Source organism: Fusarium coffeatum, assembly GCF_003316985.1.
Source record: "Fusarium coffeatum strain FIESC_28 chromosome Unknown BRIP53273_contig_39, whole genome shotgun sequence".
NCBI classification, from domain to species: domain Eukaryota; kingdom Fungi; phylum Ascomycota; class Sordariomycetes; order Hypocreales; family Nectriaceae; genus Fusarium; species Fusarium coffeatum.
In genome coordinates, this window is record NW_022157836.1 from 300,683 (window position 1) to 320,274 (window position 19,592).

Genomic DNA, 19,592 nt, shown 5'->3' on the forward strand with positions numbered 1-19,592 from the left:
GACAAAGAGACGTTAGTTGTACAGTTTCTCGTGTCACTGGCGAGGGATCTAGAGCGTTATTGAGTTGAGCCAAAAGGATGTGTAGCCAAGCTCTATTAAACCCTTAAATGCAGTCGTGCATGGCCAAGATTCTTCAAACGATGTGTCAAACTAACCATCCATGACTTCATACCGAACCTCCCGTGCCTTCACGGCAAGTAACTGCCGAGTGCTCGTCATGAAGAGTGTGATCCAGAGTCAATGCGACTTTGATATCAAAGATGCTGATATAAAGTCAATGACGCTGACGTAGGAGTTGGCCCACACCCTCACGTTTTGACCACGCGATCTAGACTTGGGCGCGAGAGAAAGTTGCCGGTAACCGTAGCGCCGATCACTTTGACGGGATGCTCGGAGGGTGCATTGGCTTTTCCGCTAAAGATGTTTGAGAGTCGAGAATCATAAGGCTAATCGATGATTTCTGCCAAGATGACGACATGGGGATATCAGGCGGTAATAGCCGTGGGATTAACTTGCATCGGCACGTAACATTTATTATATCACTGATTAATCTGATAATGCAACCTTGGCGGCCGAATAATATCCGATTTAGCTCATGCCATGTATCTTTATTTTCCAGACTAACACGACTTCACCGGTCAGGAGGTTTGAGTGAATAGAGGAGTGTATTATTCTATGGTTTCTAACTTCCAGTTCCCAACAAAATGAACATATCGGTATCAAAAGATCGCTAATTAGCAGCAATGGCAAGATAGTAATAAGCCAACAGCATGGCAACGAGAGCAGCCAAGAAAGCGTGAAAGAGTGTAAGTGATGAATCGTGAAGCTTGTCAAGACCGCTCTTGGGAGACTTGGAAGTATCCTGTGCCCAAGGGATCTGACTCTTCTTGTATCCTGAGTCCTTGAGAATCTGCTCGGCAACAATCTTGCTACCGGCGATACAGACAGGAACACCAGTACCAGGATGTGTGCTGGCGCCAGCGAAGTAGAGGTTCTTGTACTTGGAGTGCTGGGTACCAGGTCGGAAAGCAAGGACATTCATGATGGAATGGCTCAGGCCCAGAATAGCACCCTTGTCGAGGTTGAACTTCTCCTGCCATGTGTAAGGAGTGTTGATAATCTCATTCTCGATAAGAGGAGCAAGATCAACTCCTATTCTGGCCTTCATGGTCTTGATGACAGTGTCTCGAGCGAGAGAAATCATTTTATCCCAATCCTGACCAGATTCAAGAAGATTAGAGTTTCCAGACTTGGACAGACCCCGATGTGTTCCAGCGGAGTCTGATAGAAGATGACCAACAGGAACCAAGACAACAACGGCATCCTTTCCATCAGGAGCAGCTGAAGGATCAATACGCGAAGGAACGTTAACATAGAAGGAAGGTTCTGAAGGAATCAGGTGCTCCTTGAAGATGCTGTCAAAGGACTCCTGGTACTCGTCGGCAAGGAAAATGTTGTGGGCGTTGAGCTCGGGAATGATCTTGGAGGCGGACCAGTAGAACGAGATACTACTGCATGATGTCTCGCGTTTTGATAGTGAGTCGGCGTAAGATGTCTTGGGAAGGAGGTTGTTGTAGGTGTAGACAAGGTCTGCATTTGAAATGACAATGTCTGAGGGGAGATGAGTGCCGTTCTCCAGGACGACGCCATTAGCCTTGCCCGTTGCTTGGTCGATGGAAATGGATTTGACGCCAGTCGAAAGACGGTATTCTACGCCAAGACGTTGACCAACGTTGACTAGTGCTTCAACGACCTGGAATGTTGTTAATATGAAAACGGCGACTAATAACAAAGAGTAAGCTTACCTTGTGGAATCCACCTCTGGGGTACAGAATGCCCTCTGCAAGCTCAGTGTACTGAAGCAGACTGTATGTTCCAGGAGCATCGAAAGGACTCATGCCCATGTACATACTTCCGAAAGTAAATACTCTCCTGAGTCTCTCAGTCCAGAAGTACTTGCTCGCTCGTGTCCAGATACTCTCAAGAGGATGAATGTTGAACAGATTGAACAGAACCTCAGGACGAGCCAGACTCAGAATACTGGGAAAATTCCTTCGCAGAACAGACTCGACACTGACTTCGTAGTGGCGATGCGACTCCTGAAGGAATCCAAGATATCGCTCAAAACCATCAATGCCCTCAACAGCTTCAATGGCCTTTTTCATCTTGGTAAGATCAGTGGACATCTCGAAAGATGAGCCATCTCCGAACCAGATGTTGTAGTTGGGTTCACACTTCAATAGCTCAACTCCCTCGGATTCAAGAGATGTTCCTAGATCTTGGAAGATCTCATGGAAGAAGCGAGGGAGTAGAAGCAGTGAGGGACCCTGATCAAAGCGCTGCAAGACGTTAGAATAAGCTCACCCCAAGTAGGTAAGAATTGGAACTCACGTAGCCATCTTTGTGAATCAAAGAACATCTTCCACCGGTAAAATCGTTTTTCTCAACGATAGTAACTTTAAAACCCGCCTTTGCGAGTCGCGCAGCAGTCGAAACGCCTCCAACGCCAGCGCCTAGAGATCCGTTAGCTTCGATGATCGACAAACGAGATAATTGACCATACCTATCACAATAACCGACTTCTGTTGTTCGCTCATTTTTGATATTAGATAGTGAAGGATGATTGATGTGAGAATATTACACGATTCACCCGCTCAACGACTTTTGATGTGGTGAGAGTATAGAGTCAATGACGTCTTCCATTTCAGTCATACCCACTTTTTAATCAAATTGGTTCGGACTCGGACTCGCTTTGTTTTCCATGTGAAAAAGCTACCCTGGAATTCCATCGGGGCGCAGTTTTTTTACCCTGGATTGTGAGTCATTTTGTTATTTCTTCATGGTGGCTTGGATAACGGGTCTTGAAGGTGTTATCGAGGTTATTAGATGGGCTGTTGATCATTAACTGGATTGGTTTGGGCTGCTTTAGTGCCGAGAAAGCGTGTTCTGCGATTGGTTGCTTCGGATGGAAGGGTTTTTGACGATCTGGCTTTTCACAACTTCACTTTTGCAACTTGGCGAAGCGTGTCTACAATCTTGGCAGGACATCAAGGTAGAGAAGAATGAAAATGAGGTTTAAAAATATTGAAATTGAATTGTGATGAGATTACAGCTCAAGTAATGAGCCAAATTGAGAGGTGTGAAGTGAGTAATCTATGAATATCTAAAATAACTTCTACCACATATTAAGTCCATCAAAGCACCGCTATTGATTCAATGCAGACCAAGCAACCCGGATTCGTCGACTCTTGGGAACGGTAGCCCGTCCCTTCTTGAGAACAGGCCCTGTTTCTCTAAGAACACGTCCAATCTCCATGTAACTCTCAACAGCGACTCGAATAGGACCCTTCCCTTCTGAAGGGAGTTTTTCAATAGCTACCTTTGCGGTGTTGTACTTTTCAAAAGCACGGTCAAGCAGTTTTTGTCGCAAAGCCTCGATGTTAGGACCATATGGTGCCTTAATCACATCTTCAGGTGTGAGAGAGGCTTCTTTTAGCCAGGTGAGAGGGAGGTAGACGCGGTCAATTTCGGCATCGACTTTGATATCGCGGGCGATGTTGACGTATTGGAGTGCGATGCCCATTTCTTGTCCAGAAGTCACAACTTCGCGTTGGACCTCCGGGGATATTGTCTCGGGAGTGTGGTAAAGAATAAGGTGGTTGCAGAGCTCAGCAACTGTTCCAGCTACACGGCTACCGTAGACATCCAGGTCCTCGGTAGTCTCGATAGGAAACTCGCCGGCCTTGCGATCGAAAAGGAGATCAGTGTCAAAACCCTTCAGCAAGTCATCAAGAGGCTGCTTGGGGAGATAAAAGGTAGGCAGTTGTAGAAGAGCCATATGGAACATCTTGGGGAAGTTGGATGTGACGAATTCGCGGAGTCGAGGTGAGATATCCTCCTCCTCGTTCTCCTCGTAGGCGATGTTGAGAAACTGCCTCAATTTTGCAATCGACGCTCTCGACTCATCAACAGAAGGAGCCTCATCGACAAGATCATCAGCGGCTCTGCAGAAAGCGTAAAGTCGGATCAGGTCGATTCGAAGTCTTCCCTCGAAAGCACCACTTGCGAGGTAAAAGCTGCGGCTCTTCTTTCTGAGAAGGTCAACCGCGCTGACAAGCCCCGAAATACGTTCTTGGTCATATTTCTCTTGGGGTAGAAGGAGAGCCCGGACAACCAATCCAAGAGTTGGGAGACCCTTGTTCTTGGGGAAATGCTCGGGAAATGTGTCCAGAATGGCCAAAGTGTTGTCGTTTGCAATAAGACCAAAGACAATCAACGTATTAGTAAGAAGGAAGAAAACAGCTTCCCTAATAATTGTTAGTGATTGGTGGTCTTACAACAGAATTATCAACTTACTCAATATCGAGGCCATCCCAAAGAACAACACCGTATTTGGTGCCTGACGTGATACTCCATGTTCCCCGTCGCAACGCAAAAGTGTCAACCACCCACAAATAAACGGTTGGCAGAGCGATTGGCAACAGAGTATTCGTCCAAGGCAAATTCACAATAAACTGGTATGAAATGGTCCTGCGATAGGTTAGCAAATTGCGCCAAGTGAAACAAAAGACTGAAAGCGCGCATTACCATAGAAACAGGAGGAATGGACACGCCCAAATCAGGATAAGGCCCATGTACATGCCCTCACCACCGCGCGAAACATGTACCCAACCGAAAATGATGGCGGAGGTGAAGAGAAGCTGACCGGCAACTTTACCCCAAGTGCTCGCCTTGTTGAGATAGACAGGGTGGAAAGTTGCTTTGCTGAGGAGCATATAGAGAAGAGATGTGTTGAGGGTTTGGATCACAAAGAAGAAGAGTTCTTCAGCGGGAATATCCCACGCGGTCAGTCCGCAGACAACGCCTGGCGGATAAGTCCATATCCGATTTCTGATCAGATAAGAGTCCCATGGGCTTTTCTAATGTCAGCATAGAGAAGAGGGGATGCGCGAAGCGCACATACATTGTAGCCACCACAGCAGTCTAGATAAGAATTAGTTTTCAGTGCCTTTAGTTGAGGAGGAATTGTCCTTACTGTTATCATAAACACCAACTTGAAAACATCTAATTTTGACAATAAGGGTCTGTACACGGCGAACAGCACAAGGCCGAACGGTATCGTGTACTTTAAATGCCTATCAGAAAGGTAAGCCAGAGACCTCAATCAATAAAAAGAGTACGTACACTTGGGCATATTCCCAGCCCATTGTGACTGTATGTGGGTGATGATGGTCGTGAAGAAAACAAACGACGTCAATCAGGGATTTATTCTCGAGTCATAAAAAAAAGGAGAGTAGGGTTTTAGGTTGTTAGGGAAGAATTGACATTGGAGTTCCATTTTGACACTAACAATTAAAAAGCCCGCAATCGCAATGTTTTTGGTGTAGAGTGTCTCGTACCCCTGCCGTGTTAGGTAAACGTTGACGTCAAGACTTTTGCTTCGCCTTCTTAGTTTAGTCTACTTGTCATTAACTTTTTCTAGTCACTAAAAAGAGGACCCTTGTTTAGTTTTTCTGTGCGGTCTTCGGCCTTTTGAACTTTGCCGTCATATCCTGTACAAATTGAGATCTGGTGATTGAAACCACTGTTACCTGCTTTTGACGTCTTGATGGGCATCTCCATTTTATTCGATGCCGACGTATCCGACACATTAGCATATATCAGGATTTCCCGTAGGAGGTAGCCGTTAATAATACTTAGTGGTGCTTCTTAATATGATGCCTTTCTGGATGCTGTTGCTTTGCCTCATGTCTTGATTAATCCTGCGATGCATCTTGGTCTTAACTATTAATTCCCACAAACAATTCTTCATGGCTTCGCATGACGAAAACAAAAACTAACATCAGCCTCATAACATCGTCATGAATTCATTCCAGCAGGCTGCTCCCGCAACGGGCTCAGTGTCTCACTCAGATGAGCCCCAACCACTTCGTCATCCGTCAGTTTGTCTCACGCACTCTTTGTAGCAAACATACTCACATCTCACAGCTATCTTATCGGTAATTTTGCACCGATTCACAAAACCACAAATCTTACACTGTGTACCTACAGCGGATGTATTCCTCCGGAACTTACGGGAGGACAATATGTTCGCAATGGTGGTAATCCAGTTAGCCATGAAGATCTCGGTCGAGATGCGCATTGGTTTGATGGTGATGGGATGCTTTCTGGTGTACTCTTCAGAAAGGCGTCTTCAAACGGGCAGATTGTTCCGGAATTCGTCAATCAGTACATCCTCACCGATTTATACTTGTCTCGAAAGACAACTTCGGTTATGTCACCAATCATGCCGAGTATCACAACCCTCGTCAACCCTCTATCATCTTTACTGAAGATCATGCTTGCGACATTCAGAACGATGTTTCTAGTATGGCTCTCAAATCTCCCGGGGTCGCAACAGTCTCTGAAGCGCACCAGTGTCGCCAACACAGCCATTCTATATCACGATGGCCGGGCGTTAGCAACATGTGAAAGTGGTCCACCTATGCGCATACAGCTTCCTTCACTTGATACTGTCGGTTGGTACGACGGTCTCCAGGCTGAAGGTGAGCCCGAAAAGAGCTTCTCAGAAGAGAGAGGCGAGCCATTTGGCGGGGCGGGTCTTTTCAAGTCCATGAAGGAGTGGACAACAGGACATCCCAAGGTTGACCATATTTCTGGGGAGATGGTTCTTTATCACAACACCTTCCTACCACCATATGTCCACTACTCAGTCCTCCCGAAGACGGATGTCGATGCTCTCAGAAAGCGAAGACTTGTGAACCAACCTGTACCTGGCGTATCAGGCGCCAAGATGATGCATGATTTTGGAGCATCGCGCGCCCACACAGTCATCATGGACCTTCCTCTGACCCTCGACCCTTTGAACCTGGCAAGGAACAAGGAGGTGGTCTCATACGATTCCTCAAAGCCTTCGCGCTTCGGTGTCTTTCCACGCCATGAACCTTCGGCTGTAAGATGGTTCGAGACAGCGCCTTGCTGCATCTTTCATACGGCGAATACCTGGGACACGAAGACTGGTAGCAAGACGAAGTCTATCCATCTCTTGGCTTGTCGCATGACTTCTTCTACCGTGGTGTATACAGCTGGAAACATCCTGCCTCCAGTCATACCAAAGGTGGTAAACCCCAAATCTGCAAAAACCGAAACGCGCCAGTGGGATGAGCAGGATATCCGTCCATTCGAGCAAGCACCCATGCTGGAATCCCCTAGTGAGAAGAAGGTTCTAGGCGGCGACTACTTTTCACCTGCCGACGAAGCCGATGACTACGCTCAATGTCGACTGTACTACTACGAATTCGACATGTCTATCAAGTCAACCAACAAGGTCACCAACCAATGGGCCCTCTCATCCATCCCCTTCGAATTCCCTTCCGTTCGGCCAGACCGCGAGATGCAAGACGCTCGTTACATCTACGGCTGCAGCACATCAACATCCTGCTTCGGCGTAGCACTCGGAAGGGCTGACAAGGTAGATCTTCTCGTCAAGATGGATGCCAGGACTCTTATTGAGCGGGGTAAGAAGATGAACACCAGGCCGGTGACTGGTTGTGTCGACAGAAGGTCCGTCAAGGAGATCCTTGATTCCCAAGACGAGAAGGATTCTATCAAGATCTTCCGCCTTCCTCCGAAGCACTTCGCCCAGGAGCCACGCTTCGTGCCTCGTGCTGGTGCTATGGAGGAAGACGCTGGCTATCTACTTTTCTATGTCTTCGACGAATCTCAGATCTTGCCCAACGGGGACTGCCCACCTACCTCTATGTCGGAACTATGGATCGTCGACGCTCAGAACATGTCTGACGTTGTAGCCAAGGTCAAGCTTCCACAACGAGTGCCATACGGTCTGCATGGAACATGGTTCTCGGCTCAAGATATCGAGGAGCAGAGAGCTGTCGAGACACTGAGAAGTTTGGACGAGGTAGAGGTGAAGAAGCAGGATTGGGTTAATGGCGGAAGTGTAGCCAGGTCGTGGATGGCGATGAGGGAGAAGTTGGAGAGAGCTGTGGGTTGATTATGATCTTTCAGACTTGCGTAGATACCGATACCCTGTCGCGGTCTTTACTAGTGCTTGGGATAGGCTTATAGTATATTAATATTCTAATAATAAGTTCCAGTTATTGACCATCCTGCCTTGATCGATATCCAGGGAGACATCAGCATAAGGTTCAGAGCAAAATAGAAAAGCCATCATCGCCCTTCTGGGACAACGTCCTTGTGTAGCGACCCGGTAGCTAAGATGCTGAAACCATCGGGCAGCATGGCGAACGAACCTGACAACAAACGTTATCAATAGAATCACAAAGCTTGCAAAATGACTCCTCAAGGAAGCTTTAGTTTCGATGAGAGGTATTTCTGAAAGCCTTGTGAGCAAATCGATAACGTTTGTTGTTGGACTGGCTCTGCCTCTTCTTTCCTTCTCTTTTTTACTTGAACCTCATGTGAACATCTCCCTGGAAATCGATCAAGGGTCCCTGTTGGCATGTTAAATGATCCGCATCAGCTTACTTTTCCGTTCCGCAAATCACAAGAACTCCGTAATACCATCTTCTCTACCAAATATCATGCTCCATCATCGTATGCGACACCCACTCCGTATCACTGTTTGCTATCGAATTCGCCATATCAATCATCTGCGCTGTAGTAAACCAAGCATCCATGCCCAGGTCATCCATCCCAGGGAGCATAGAAGCCATCGTCTCATTATCGTCATTCGGATCTTGCAAAGCACCATCGTTACCCTCAGGTATCGTCCCTCCAATGATCTGACCATCGATCGGTATCGGCGTTGTATCATTGTGTTCGCGAGATAGACAACTCAGCATATCATCAAGCTGCTGAAGCTCCGACCTCCGAAACACAGCGATGAGATTTCCCTTGTTGATCATCTCATTAAAGATGATTGAGGTCTTATGCCGAAACGTCGCATCATGTTCAGAGAACCTCGGATCCAGAACCGGTGCGATAAGCAGGTTGAAGCTTGACACGAACAGTGACTCAAGATCAAACGGTAGAAACGCTTCTGCAAACGGTCAGTAAGAGCTTCAAAGCGAGATAAATCTCAAGTGGTTTTACCAAGCAGACCTTGACTTTGCAAACAGCCAAGAATGTTGATCATCTGGTAGGAAGAGTCGATGCACATCTTGATCAGGTTCCAGACAGTTTGAGATGAGTTTAGTGCCTCGGTTATGGCGTCGGGTGTTTCGAAGCGGATCTTGAGGAAGCAGAGGAGCAAAGGTCTTGTTGCGAGCACGATACATTGGTGGTAAAGGGTGTGGAGGTAACCCGCTACTCGTGAGACACCATTGATGGCTTTGTCGACACCAAGCGGGAATTGTTGCTGTAGTTCGTCTGCGAGGCCAGCAATGTTCTCGAGAACCTTCTTGGTGCTGAGGAGGAACTTTTTGTTGAGCCGACCGTTTGCTCCGTATACACCTAGACAACGTATTAGCATAGTCTAAGTGCATTAATAGGGTCATCATACCTCTTCCAACAGAAGCAATACTCCGACACAACCGAATCTGCATATGTAAAGCTGCCACCCGTTGTGTCGACCCTCCGTAATGCGGAAGTGCCGGATGAATATCGTCATCGTGAACGGACTGGGGCAAGCCCATGAGAGATGTCATCTCGCGGTCCAGCACGTAGACAGTCCACCATATCCTGCGACTTCGCTCCACGATACGGTCACCTAATTGGTCCACAGGCATATCTGTGTGCATGCCTTGACCCAAGGCGACTCGCATTGCCTGTCCGATCTATGTGAAGTTAGCAGCCTGTTTCTCGCATCGGCGACTAACATACAAATCCGTGCGATGAGTGGCGATAGTCGAGCGACTCAAAGTACAGTGCTATACAACAGAGTATCTCGGTCGATATGAGCGGTTCGTAAACAAGGATGTGAATACTCGGTAACAATCGAAGCGCAGTGACGAAATAATCAGCACCAGGCGGTCTTTTAGACTGGTAATTGTTGTTCTCAGCAAACGCTTTGCCAAAGGCTAAGATCAGTAAAAGGTGGATGTAACGGAGGTCTGCAGCTGCGATATGAGTCGTCGGATCATTATAAAACTCATGCAGATAACCCATAAATGTTTCCTCGTCGAAAAGGTGGAACAATTGACCGCAATGGAATTTTACTGTGTTGACGAGAAATAACGCGTGGTCGAGGCTGGGCATGACGGGAGGGTCAGGCGCTGGAGAGATGCGCGAGCCATCCCATCCGAGATCATAGGCTAGACCATCGAAGAGTAGATTATCGGCGGCGATTGGGCTTTGGTGGATGTATTCGTGGGTGAGACTGAGGACGCGGCGGGTAAAGGACCAGTTCGACGATGTGCCGAGATAGACTGCTAGGTCAGTTTAGGTGTCGGCAAGAAGAGGGCTTGGACTTGCATTCGCGACCTTGGGCAGAGGCCATGAACTTGGACTGCCCTGCGGATAAGGGGTTCACGAGAGCGGAAGCAATTGGGTCCAGCCCTTTGCTACCACTATTCGTGCTGCTCCGACTATCGAGTAGGGAATCATCTGGAGGAAGCGATACCGATACATCGCCTCCCGGCGACGGCATGTGAGGCGGCACCTCTGGTATCCCCATGTCAGCGACGGACCAAGTCCGATGAATTCCAGACTCACCTTGATCAGACGGTCCACCAACATTGATGTTCGTATCCAATGAGCCAGGTGTGACATATTCAGCAGTGCCAGTACGAGACTGGCTTGTCGCAACGCGTTGCTGTAAATCGAGAATGAAGCTGACAAGGTGTGAGCTGTTGTCGCAGAACGTCAATTGAGGTGGGAACGAGACCTACCCACGAGTAACGAGGATTTTCTGATCGCGCTGATCAAATTCACACGAGAGCTTGCGTTTCTTGCACGCGTCGCAAGGATGAGAACCTGAGCATTTTATCTTTTGCTTCCGACATCGCGAACAGCTATTGTCTTTGTGTCAGTCGGGGGAAGTAATTGAGAAAGACGGGAGGTTCGGTGAGAATGAGATTGCCAAGGTGAGACGAGACAGGCAGGTGAGGTGAGGGGGTAGGCGACAGGGTTCTTCCTTCCAGACTCACGCGTTATCCGATCTCTTAGAGACCCTCCCTCCTCCCGCTCTTCCAACAGAATCTGTAGTCCCCGATGATTTGCGCGCGTGGGATGATGCACTCGGTGCCATGTTTTGCATCAAACAAAGGATGAAAAGGCAATTGATGCAGATAACAATTCAAGGGAAAAGACGTTTGCGGGGATGAATTTTAGGTTCGGGGGTTAGCGTAGCCTCACTGACTGAGAGGGCACTGTAAAATTCGGGGTTAGTGCAGCCGCTCGCTGTGGAGGTCACGAGACGGGCTGGTTGGGGTGACGTAAAAGGTATCACAACACGAAAAGATGCGACAAAGAAGGGCGACAAAGAACAACTGATGGGATATGCGGGGTTCTAGCTTGCTATATTTATTTCTAGAGCCTCTTTTCTTGTGTGAGAGATGGAAACCGGGTGTTCACTCCTCGTCACCGGGTGGAGGCGACTCGTTAGCGTCCAGTCGCTGTTGATAACGCGGGTCAGTGGAGATGACCCCGGTCTCGCTCTCATTTTCTGTTGATAGCTGCAGGATATCAACACATCCCCGGTCAATTGAGTTGAGCTAGAACATCCAGAAGACGATGATCGGAGCTCCGTGCAATTGAACATGACCTGCCGAGACAGGATTAAGGCAATGCAATGCAGTCTTGAAGGTCATGCAGAAGAATGGATGCACCGAAGCTCATTAGAAGGTCAGTTGCATGTTCTGTCGGCATTCCATGGACAAAAGAACTGGACGCCGAGATCCTAAGAGACGAAAGAATTTGGTTACTTTATGATAGTTTAGACCAGTAGGTGAGTTTAGTTTGATGCCCTAAAGCTTAGAACCTGCCTGTCTGCATGGTTAACCATGGCTACGATCTTCATTGTGGAGATTTGAGCGATCACAACCACGTCAGTACGTCCAATTGTTTCATGCTTCAAGACTTTTTTTATCTTCGTTGTTCTTCTATATGCACGTGCCATCCAGTTTACTCATTAATTTAGTTCAATCGGCCCTTGACGCGATCAGTCCACGTCTTAAACAACTCCTCCTCCTTCTCACCCGCCTCCTTCATAATACTTTGCACACTCTGCTTCACAGCATCACCGACAGGCTCATACGGGTGTCTGGGTGCCAGCTTCTCCTCCGCACCCTCAATACCAGCCAATTTAGCGGAGTAAACAGCGACAGCGTATTTTGTCGACGCGACACCAGCCTTGCAGGGTCTCTCCGCTAGAGCGGCAACCTGCTGCAGCTTGAACGCCTCCTCGTACTTGCCCTCCTTGTACAGAGCGTAGATCTTGGCTGTGAGAGTAGGGAAGACGTTCGCGAAAGCAGCAACGCATCCAACGCTACCAGCAGCGAGACCACCGATGAGGAAATCGGATTGACCGCCATATGTAGAGAATTCTGAGGAAGGAATCTGGGCTGCTAGACGGGTGATCTTGCCCACGGAACCACATGTAAGCTTCACGCCGACAATGTTGGACTTTCCGCTAGGATGCGACTTCTTGCTCTCCTCATAGATCTGAACAATAGTCTCGGAGTCAAGATCAACACCGTTTGTGACACCAGGGAAGTTGTAAATGACAATGGGGATAGGTGACTTGGCAGCGACCTCCTTGAAGAAGCGCTTAACGACGTTCATGGTAGTCGCCTTGCCAAAGTACGCAGGCGGCAGAACAAGGAGGTAATTGGCGCCAGCCTTAGCTGCATCCTCAGCAAGTTGGAGAGTCTGCTTGGTAGAATGGGCGCCGACACCGGCCATGAGAGGAAAGTCAGGACCGATGGTCTTGCGGGCGAGGGCGATGAGCTCAGAACGCTCTTCGCGGGTGAGGAGAAAGGCCTCGGCGTTGGAGCCCATGACGATAAGGCCGTTCAGGCCTGAGTTGGCCAGATGCTTGAAGTATTTGGCTTGAGCATCATGGTCAACTGTGTCATCTGCGTGGTTGAAGAATGTGACTGAAGGTGCCCATACTCCTGGGCTGTGAGGAGTCAGTACAGTATTTCGCTGATGATGGTTGAGGAGTGGCTTACCTGGGGACGTGGGGTAGCTGAGATTGGGAGTTGAGGGAGCCCATTGTGAAGAATTATCGACAGATACGAGACAAATTGATAGTAGCTACAGCTCGAAATGCTAATGTCTCAATTAATTGATGCAAAATATCTCAATCTCGTTCTTCTTTAAGCAATTGACTCCTCATCAAAGGTGGGGTCTGCATCGCGTATCTGTCCCGACACGTCAAACCCTCCTCCGAACATGGGGAAACTTTTAGTGGACGTCGCCCTCCAAATCTCCAGGTCGGGACCCCATCCGATCCCACCGGTAGGGTACCCGGGGAAAAGAATGGGGTCTGTGCTCTGTCTCGGCCAATTGGCTACCCTACAACTTCGGTCGGGTTCGCCGGAGGTCTTCTTCGGCGTGATAACTTCCTGATTACGGCGTCGGAGATGGAGGAATTACTGGAGAAATGTGCCGAAGTAATTGATGCTTTTTTTTGGCACATCTGTTTGAGAGCTTTTCGGATGGTGTAGAGCTTCGGTATCCAGTGTTACGTGGAATCGAGATTTGAACAGCAACCGAAAAGCATCCGGATTAAAAAGTAGTCAATTCCAGCCCATACTCTGACAATTATGCTGGGCATTGAGCTCTGTGATACCAAGACAATGTGACCTCCGAATCTATTAGTATGAGATGCCTATCTGACCTTAGAAGCAGCAAAGGTAAGACCGAGACTGAGTTGAAGAAGATGTTCGGAGCCGGGGTAACCCTCTCGGCCGAGCAGGATAAGATAAGAGCTTTTACAGTACTAACACGCTAGATACTGTCTACAAGCACTGTGAGGAGATAAGATAGTATATTAGATAAGACAAATCACAGTGCGTAGCGCAAAGTGTTCGTGCTGAATACTGTATGGTGATAAGATACTAGATAAGATAACATGGTTAACAGCAGTTCAAAGGATCATCATCTTTATATCAGGCAAGTGCACATGGAATTACTTCAAGGGAGAACATATTTGAAAGAAAAAACTTGATTTACTCAGCTATGAAAACAAAAGTGAGAAAGAAAAGCTAGAGACAGCCCATGATAGGGTAAGCGAAGCGCCCTTGAGTCTTGAACAACAGGACCTGAGATCTGAACACCAAAGGCGTGAGGTAATTTCTCCTTTTGATGTCCGAGACCTACTTTGCAAATCCGGAGAGGCTCTGGGTACTTTCTCTTTCCAGATCATCCGCGAGCTCGGCTTGGATCTCGATCAGCTCTTCCAACAGCAGCAAAACCTGTTCGTGGAAATCCTGGAGGGCAAGCTTTCCCGTAGGAATCTTTGAAACGGCAGTAGGGCTCATCAGCTTCGTATGAAATTCTTCGTGGATGGCATTCATCCGTTCGATCTTCTGGGTAGACCGAGTTTTAAATTTGGTCTCCCGGCCCTCCATGGCTTGAATGCACCCCTTCACGGCTTGCTTGTACTCCTTCCTGTCTTGAGCGTACTTGGAATCGGTGTTGAGGGCAGGCTCGTCGGAAAATGTTTGAGTAGCAGCAGGTGCGGGGCTCTTGGCCTGGGAACTCTCGTTTGCGTTAGTAGGAGACATGGTGTATGTGTGTGATAGAATGTTGTGATGGTAAGGATTTAGTTGGCGGTTTGGTTAGTGATTTGCTTGATTGTTTGTTGTGAATATGTAGTTTTGTGTGGATGAGAAAAACAGGTTTACAAGTAGACACCCGGAGCTTATATGTTAAAACTGGTGTAGGGGATAGATTCGTGTTCATTGTTTCATTTGGTGCGAATATAGAACATGTATACATCATCAAACGAATGGTGTCGTTGCGGTCGTTGAACAGTGGGCCTTTTGGAACATGTGGCATGTCAAGCATACCAAGAGGCATCGTGGCTCATTCCTCCCCTCATATTAAACTTCCGTTCACGTGACTTCCTCGACCTCATAATCGTTGCAGTATCCATGCTCAAGCTGAGCCTTTGATCACGGTCCGCCTTCTTGTTGTCAGAACCGTGATCCTTTTCATCTTTCGGGCGTTCCTCTCCGTCTGAATTTGAGGGCTGTTTCAGAAAGTCAGACTGTCCCGAGAGAGCTCTGTGAACAAACTCAGAAACAAAATGTCTGACGCTCGGATTAGTGACAAACCAAGCACCCAGGTAGATAATGATAGACACTTCAAGTGCAACGAGGACTAAGTAAAATTAGTAATACTTCTTCGACAGATGGACTACTGATCGAACTCACAGATCACAGCAAAGACCCAGCTTGGGGTTTCTGGAAGGAATCCGCATCCAACGCGAACAAAGAAGAAAGGAATGACAAAGGTAACTAACGGTCAGTGTTTAGCACCTAACATAGAATAACAACATCGAACTTACGAAGAGAAGTGTGGAAAAGGTAAAAGTCATGAGGGCCTTGTTCTGTATCGCTGAAATCTGTGCCTGTTCGTTCGCGATATCACTTTGTTGGAGCGATAACGTCGTGTTCAGCTGGTAGACAACGAAGTCAGTAAACACTCATTTCACAGTACTATGTTAAACGTACTGCTGATTGTATCCTACTGGCAACCTCATCTATTTCTCTGATATCGTTCTCGACGTAGTCGGCTGAGATGTCTGCATTTCTTTTGCCCCTTGCAAGATTCCTTTGTACCACCTTTTGGAAACGAGCAGCCGATTTTAGGATGTTTAACTCGTCGCGGACATCTTTAATGGCGCAAAAAAGATTCTTGGCCTTATTAATCGAATCCCTCACCTCTTCCCCGCTCCATGGCTTGTTTGTCCCCTTTCAGAATGCAAGTGAGCGTTGGCGCTGCGGAGATTCCTGGACTTGTGTGTCTCGCCGCACCTGGGACGCCTCTGGAGCCGAACGGCTGAGGCTTTTGAAGATCTCGGTCTCATCTCGACCCTCCGGCCTAATTAGCTATGTAATGCTTAGAGCAAAGAGAATACTTGCAATACTGTTCATGTAGTTCGAGAATAATCTGACTGATAGACATCCTGGCCTTCGACTTGGGCTTTCTGTCGTAAGAGCCCACACAGTAATCGACGATGATCTTGGCCATCGCGTCCGCTGACTCGGGTTGCGAGCGATTGCCTCCGTACTCGGCCTGTTTGTTGAGTTGGTCAAGCACACCTTCTACCAAGTTGTCATGATTGTCATCGAGTGAGCAGGAGGAAGCGGTCAGTATCCATTCTACAGGACCGCAAGTTAGCGCGGAGAACAAAAGAAGAGCCTGGGACGTACTGTTTCCCACGACCCATATCCGTATCTGGTTGACTCTCAATATGGTAAAATGGTCTTCATCCTCTGTTCTTGCCAACTCCTTCAAGAACTTGGTAACGACTTGGTCCTCATTACGATTGATTCGATCAGTATTGGCCCTGCTGACCAAATCCGGGCCATATTGTTCGTCAATAAAGTTGTAGTATCACTCGTCGAGAGTAGGCGATTTGTGAATAACCGAGTCGGAGTAGGCGCTTAACAGAGAATAATAGTTTCCGAAACTAGGTGGTTTAGCCTCTGGCTGAGTGCCTTCCCTGTAATGCGTCGAGAAGCAGAGGTAAGGCATCTGCAAGCAATGGGTGAGTGTGTTGACACCAAGCTTGGCAACAGAGGACTTACATATAAAGCAGAGGCTGGCATAACCTTAGAAGAGTTCTTCTCAGGTTGGACTTCCTCCCCCTTGGATGGTTCGTCACTTCCACCCGACTCATCTGCCCGTTTCGCAGAGTCCACTCTGTCAGACCCAGGATCTTGGTGTTGTTCATAACCTACAGCCTCAAACTTGGGAGTCTTGCCATTTGTAGACTCAATGCTCCAAGTCGAGGTTCTGCCCCGCCATCCTCTTCATGATCAGTGAAGACCACGCCCATCAGAGGCGAACAGCCATCGATATAAAATTGATCAATTGTAGACTTGCTGCTATTCAGAATGAGATGAACTATTCTTGTATTACCAAGAAAGCAAGTCAAGTTCAGTGGTGTCCTGCCCAAGTAATCCTCAGCTGTTGTTTTGGCGCCTCGCGAGAGTAGAAGCTCAACCAATTCGGTGTGACCTAACCGACAGGCTATATGCAATGCTGTATATCCTGACGAGTCCGTTGCTTCGATGTCTAGTGCCATATTCAATAACAACTCCACAATGTCTTTGTGGCCTTCCCGAACCGCGATGTGGAGAGGTTGGCTCTTTCGTCTGTCCTCAGCCTTGATGTTCGCCCCATGCTGCAGAAGCTCTCGGGTAACCTCAACAAGTCCGGTTTCAGCAGCAACATGGAGAGCCGTCCTATCAGAAATGACCTTTGAATTTATATTCGAATCGTCCTTCCGAATATAGTTCTGTAGTTTGTGTAGCGCGACGTCTCTTGCAATCTGGGACTGTACTCTCATCTATTCAACGATGTCGTAGAAAAGCAGCTCATCGCGCCGGATCCTGTCTACGCTTATGTTCTCGTCGGCGCGCTCGATACCCATATTGAAGGCGACATATTCCGCGTAGGTAAATGGACCAGCCGTCTTCTCCTCACCAGGCTCTGTGTCTGGCAGTACCGGGATAGGTATCTCTTCCGACATGTTTGAGGGCGTAAGGAGGAATAAAGGGAGTTAGATCAGATTAGACGCACCGGAAGAGGTATTGATCGAGTCTTGAAGTGTAGCAGGTGGGGTAATTCCTGTATTTCAGGTCTGCGAGACCCCCGGAAAGTAATACAGAAAGCCATTTTTCATAAGGCTTGCCGCTGATGCTTCTATATCTATTGGGAAGACCTTTGCTGTAATTGGACGGCTTTCTGTATATCCCTCAACCATGCAGGAGCTGATTAGAGGTCTGACCTCTGATAAGAATCTCAAGAGGTGATTGGTGGCCTGATTATGGTAGTCAATAAACTGGTAAAACTGGTGTGGGATCACTGAAAAGCCTGGCAATTCCGACACATCACGTCAGTTAGTGGGACTTTATGTCGAATGGAGGCATTGTTGTGGCACTGCTACCCCGGACACCACTTTGATGGACTATCACATATCATCCAGGCCTGCTAAACGGAGGGGGCGAGAAAACTTGTTGCGGGCTGATTCGTTGGAGTATGAGATGCATGAGAGCCAAGGCAGAAGTTTTGAGGCCATACAACGCCACCAACGGCTTTTCTATCGCTAGTCATAAACGAAGTGAGTTCAGGCTGCATTTAAGACGCAATGCTTTCCTGCCTTCCCAGGTTCCATACTTCATCCAGTGTCATCTGATAATTCTTTTGACTAATATACCATGGCTGATGAGTCAAGTGTCCAGCATCCCTGGGAGCTACCCGACGGTAATAATCAAGATATGCCAGGTAGCACAGCAGATGTCTCTCAAAATTCAGCAGCCCAGCCCGCGACGACTGTCTCAGTAAAGAAGAATAAGAAAAAGAAGAAAATGAAGGCATACGACACAGAATTTGAATCATTCCTAGAGTCCTTGGCTACTCCAGAACCCGAGGTGATTCCGGAGCCGGAGGCAATTCCCTCAGAAGAACCTATCCCAGCAGAGGAAGATGCTCCTCTGTGTGAGATACCACCTCCCGCTCTGGAGGAACCTGAGCCTTGGGTATACACACCGCAGTCAGTTATCGAAAAGCCTCACACCCCAGTGGATCATGGTGTTGGGCAGCCGTCCCGTTTCAGACAGGGCATCGACACCCCAACTCCCATCTATCTCAATTTCAATGCGCAGCACAGACTCATGGTCTTCCTTCAACAGAAGCTGGAAGAGATGTGTTTTGCATTTTGTCAGCGCCGTATGCCTCAAACACTCCTAGACAACGGCTGGGACTGTCCCGAGAGTGCAGAACTGCAAAACTGGGTGATGGCTTTAAAGAAAGAGCTTCCATCTGCTGTTCGACTCAAAGAACGCAAAGCCCTTACCAGCTCTATGTCCAGGATCCGTGACTGCGCTGTCAGTCGCACCCGCATCAACAATGTTGAGCTGGAGGAGCTATTGTCAGATGCCTTGAAGCTAGCCATACTTCTAGAACAGGATCAGTACGTGAAAGCGATTCAGAGAGTCCAGCAAGACATATCAGACACCTACAGATATCTGGATGAGGAAAGAAAGCAGCTCGAAAAGAGTTGCAACTTCAAACTGGGAGAGATAACGGCTGCTCGCGCCAAACTCGATGATTTGGAAAGGGCTACGAAAGCCGCGTTTGATAAGAGCTTACTCAACCGTCACAACAAAGCCCGATCGATGGTATTACAGTCTGTTCAAAACGCTGAAGCGCTCGACCACAAGTTGGACCCTGAGGACCGATCAGTCACGATGTCGAGTCTGGATCTGGTGAATGATTTGGAAAACAGTCTAACGATTGACGAAGATGGCGGAAGGTTGCTCTAGGGACATCCACCGCACTACAACTAGTCTATCTGGGAGGTGGAGTAGTAGAGAGACGAGTCAATTTAAGGCCAGATTCCATTGTTATTCATGAGCGAAGTGAGTTTGGGTTGCACTTAAGATGCAACCAAGATCATGGTTACCACTACCATCTGCAGGCCAATCATGAGT

At 48.0% G+C, this 19,592-nt stretch overlaps 8 protein-coding genes across 8 annotated transcripts; 2 read left to right on the forward strand and 6 right to left on the reverse strand.

Annotated features, from left to right (window-relative positions):
• Positions 1–730: 730 nt before the first annotated feature.
• FIESC28_01611 (uncharacterized protein) lies at positions 731–2,597 on the reverse strand (the record flags this gene model as incomplete). Its single annotated transcript, XM_031155761.1, has 4 exons — positions 731–1,753; positions 1,806–2,339; positions 2,392–2,513; positions 2,564–2,597. The coding sequence occupies 4 exons, from the start codon at positions 2,595–2,597 to the stop codon at positions 731–733; spliced, it is 1,713 nt and encodes a 570-aa protein (XP_031020239.1).
• Positions 2,598–3,205: 608 nt separating this feature from the next.
• Positions 3,206–5,207, reverse strand: FIESC28_01612 (uncharacterized protein; the record flags this gene model as incomplete). The annotated part of the gene is made up of 6 exons (XM_031155762.1): positions 3,206–4,307; positions 4,357–4,530; positions 4,588–4,914; positions 4,964–4,983; positions 5,036–5,135; positions 5,185–5,207. The coding sequence occupies 6 exons, from the start codon at positions 5,205–5,207 to the stop codon at positions 3,206–3,208; spliced, it is 1,746 nt and encodes a 581-aa protein (XP_031020240.1).
• Positions 5,208–5,861: 654 nt separating this feature from the next.
• On the forward strand, positions 5,862–8,011 carry FIESC28_01613 (uncharacterized protein; the record flags this gene model as incomplete). The annotated part of the gene is made up of 2 exons (XM_031155763.1): positions 5,862–5,938; positions 5,989–8,011. The coding sequence occupies 2 exons, from the start codon at positions 5,862–5,864 to the stop codon at positions 8,009–8,011; spliced, it is 2,100 nt and encodes a 699-aa protein (XP_031020241.1).
• Positions 8,012–8,549: 538 nt separating this feature from the next.
• Positions 8,550–10,922, reverse strand: FIESC28_01614 (uncharacterized protein; the record flags this gene model as incomplete). Its single annotated transcript, XM_031155764.1, has 6 exons — positions 8,550–9,019; positions 9,073–9,432; positions 9,482–9,755; positions 9,802–10,346; positions 10,633–10,804; positions 10,854–10,922. 6 exons carry the CDS (start codon positions 10,920–10,922, stop codon positions 8,550–8,552), a joined length of 1,890 nt encoding a protein of 629 aa, XP_031020242.1.
• Positions 10,923–12,054: 1,132 nt separating this feature from the next.
• FIESC28_01615 (uncharacterized protein) lies at positions 12,055–13,135 on the reverse strand (the record flags this gene model as incomplete). Its single annotated transcript, XM_031155765.1, has 2 exons — positions 12,055–13,039; positions 13,092–13,135. 2 exons carry the CDS (start codon positions 13,133–13,135, stop codon positions 12,055–12,057), a joined length of 1,029 nt encoding a protein of 342 aa, XP_031020243.1.
• A 1,105-nt stretch (positions 13,136–14,240) lies between these two features.
• FIESC28_01616 (uncharacterized protein) lies at positions 14,241–14,651 on the reverse strand (the record flags this gene model as incomplete). The annotated part of the gene is made up of 1 exon (XM_031155766.1): positions 14,241–14,651. One exon carries the CDS (start codon positions 14,649–14,651, stop codon positions 14,241–14,243), a length of 411 nt encoding a protein of 136 aa, XP_031020244.1.
• Positions 14,652–14,926: 275 nt separating this feature from the next.
• FIESC28_01617 (uncharacterized protein) lies at positions 14,927–17,629 on the reverse strand (the record flags this gene model as incomplete). The annotated part of the gene is made up of 11 exons (XM_031155767.1): positions 14,927–15,249; positions 15,303–15,386; positions 15,437–15,499; positions 15,620–15,842; positions 15,906–15,972; positions 16,010–16,253; positions 16,305–16,441; positions 16,493–16,629; positions 16,683–16,797; positions 16,836–17,395; positions 17,456–17,629. The coding sequence occupies 11 exons, from the start codon at positions 17,627–17,629 to the stop codon at positions 14,927–14,929; spliced, it is 2,127 nt and encodes a 708-aa protein (XP_031020245.1).
• Positions 17,630–18,317: 688 nt separating this feature from the next.
• FIESC28_01618 (uncharacterized protein) lies at positions 18,318–19,424 on the forward strand (the record flags this gene model as incomplete). The annotated part of the gene is made up of 1 exon (XM_031155768.1): positions 18,318–19,424. One exon carries the CDS (start codon positions 18,318–18,320, stop codon positions 19,422–19,424), a length of 1,107 nt encoding a protein of 368 aa, XP_031020246.1.
• Between the last annotated feature and the right edge of the window lie 168 nt (positions 19,425–19,592).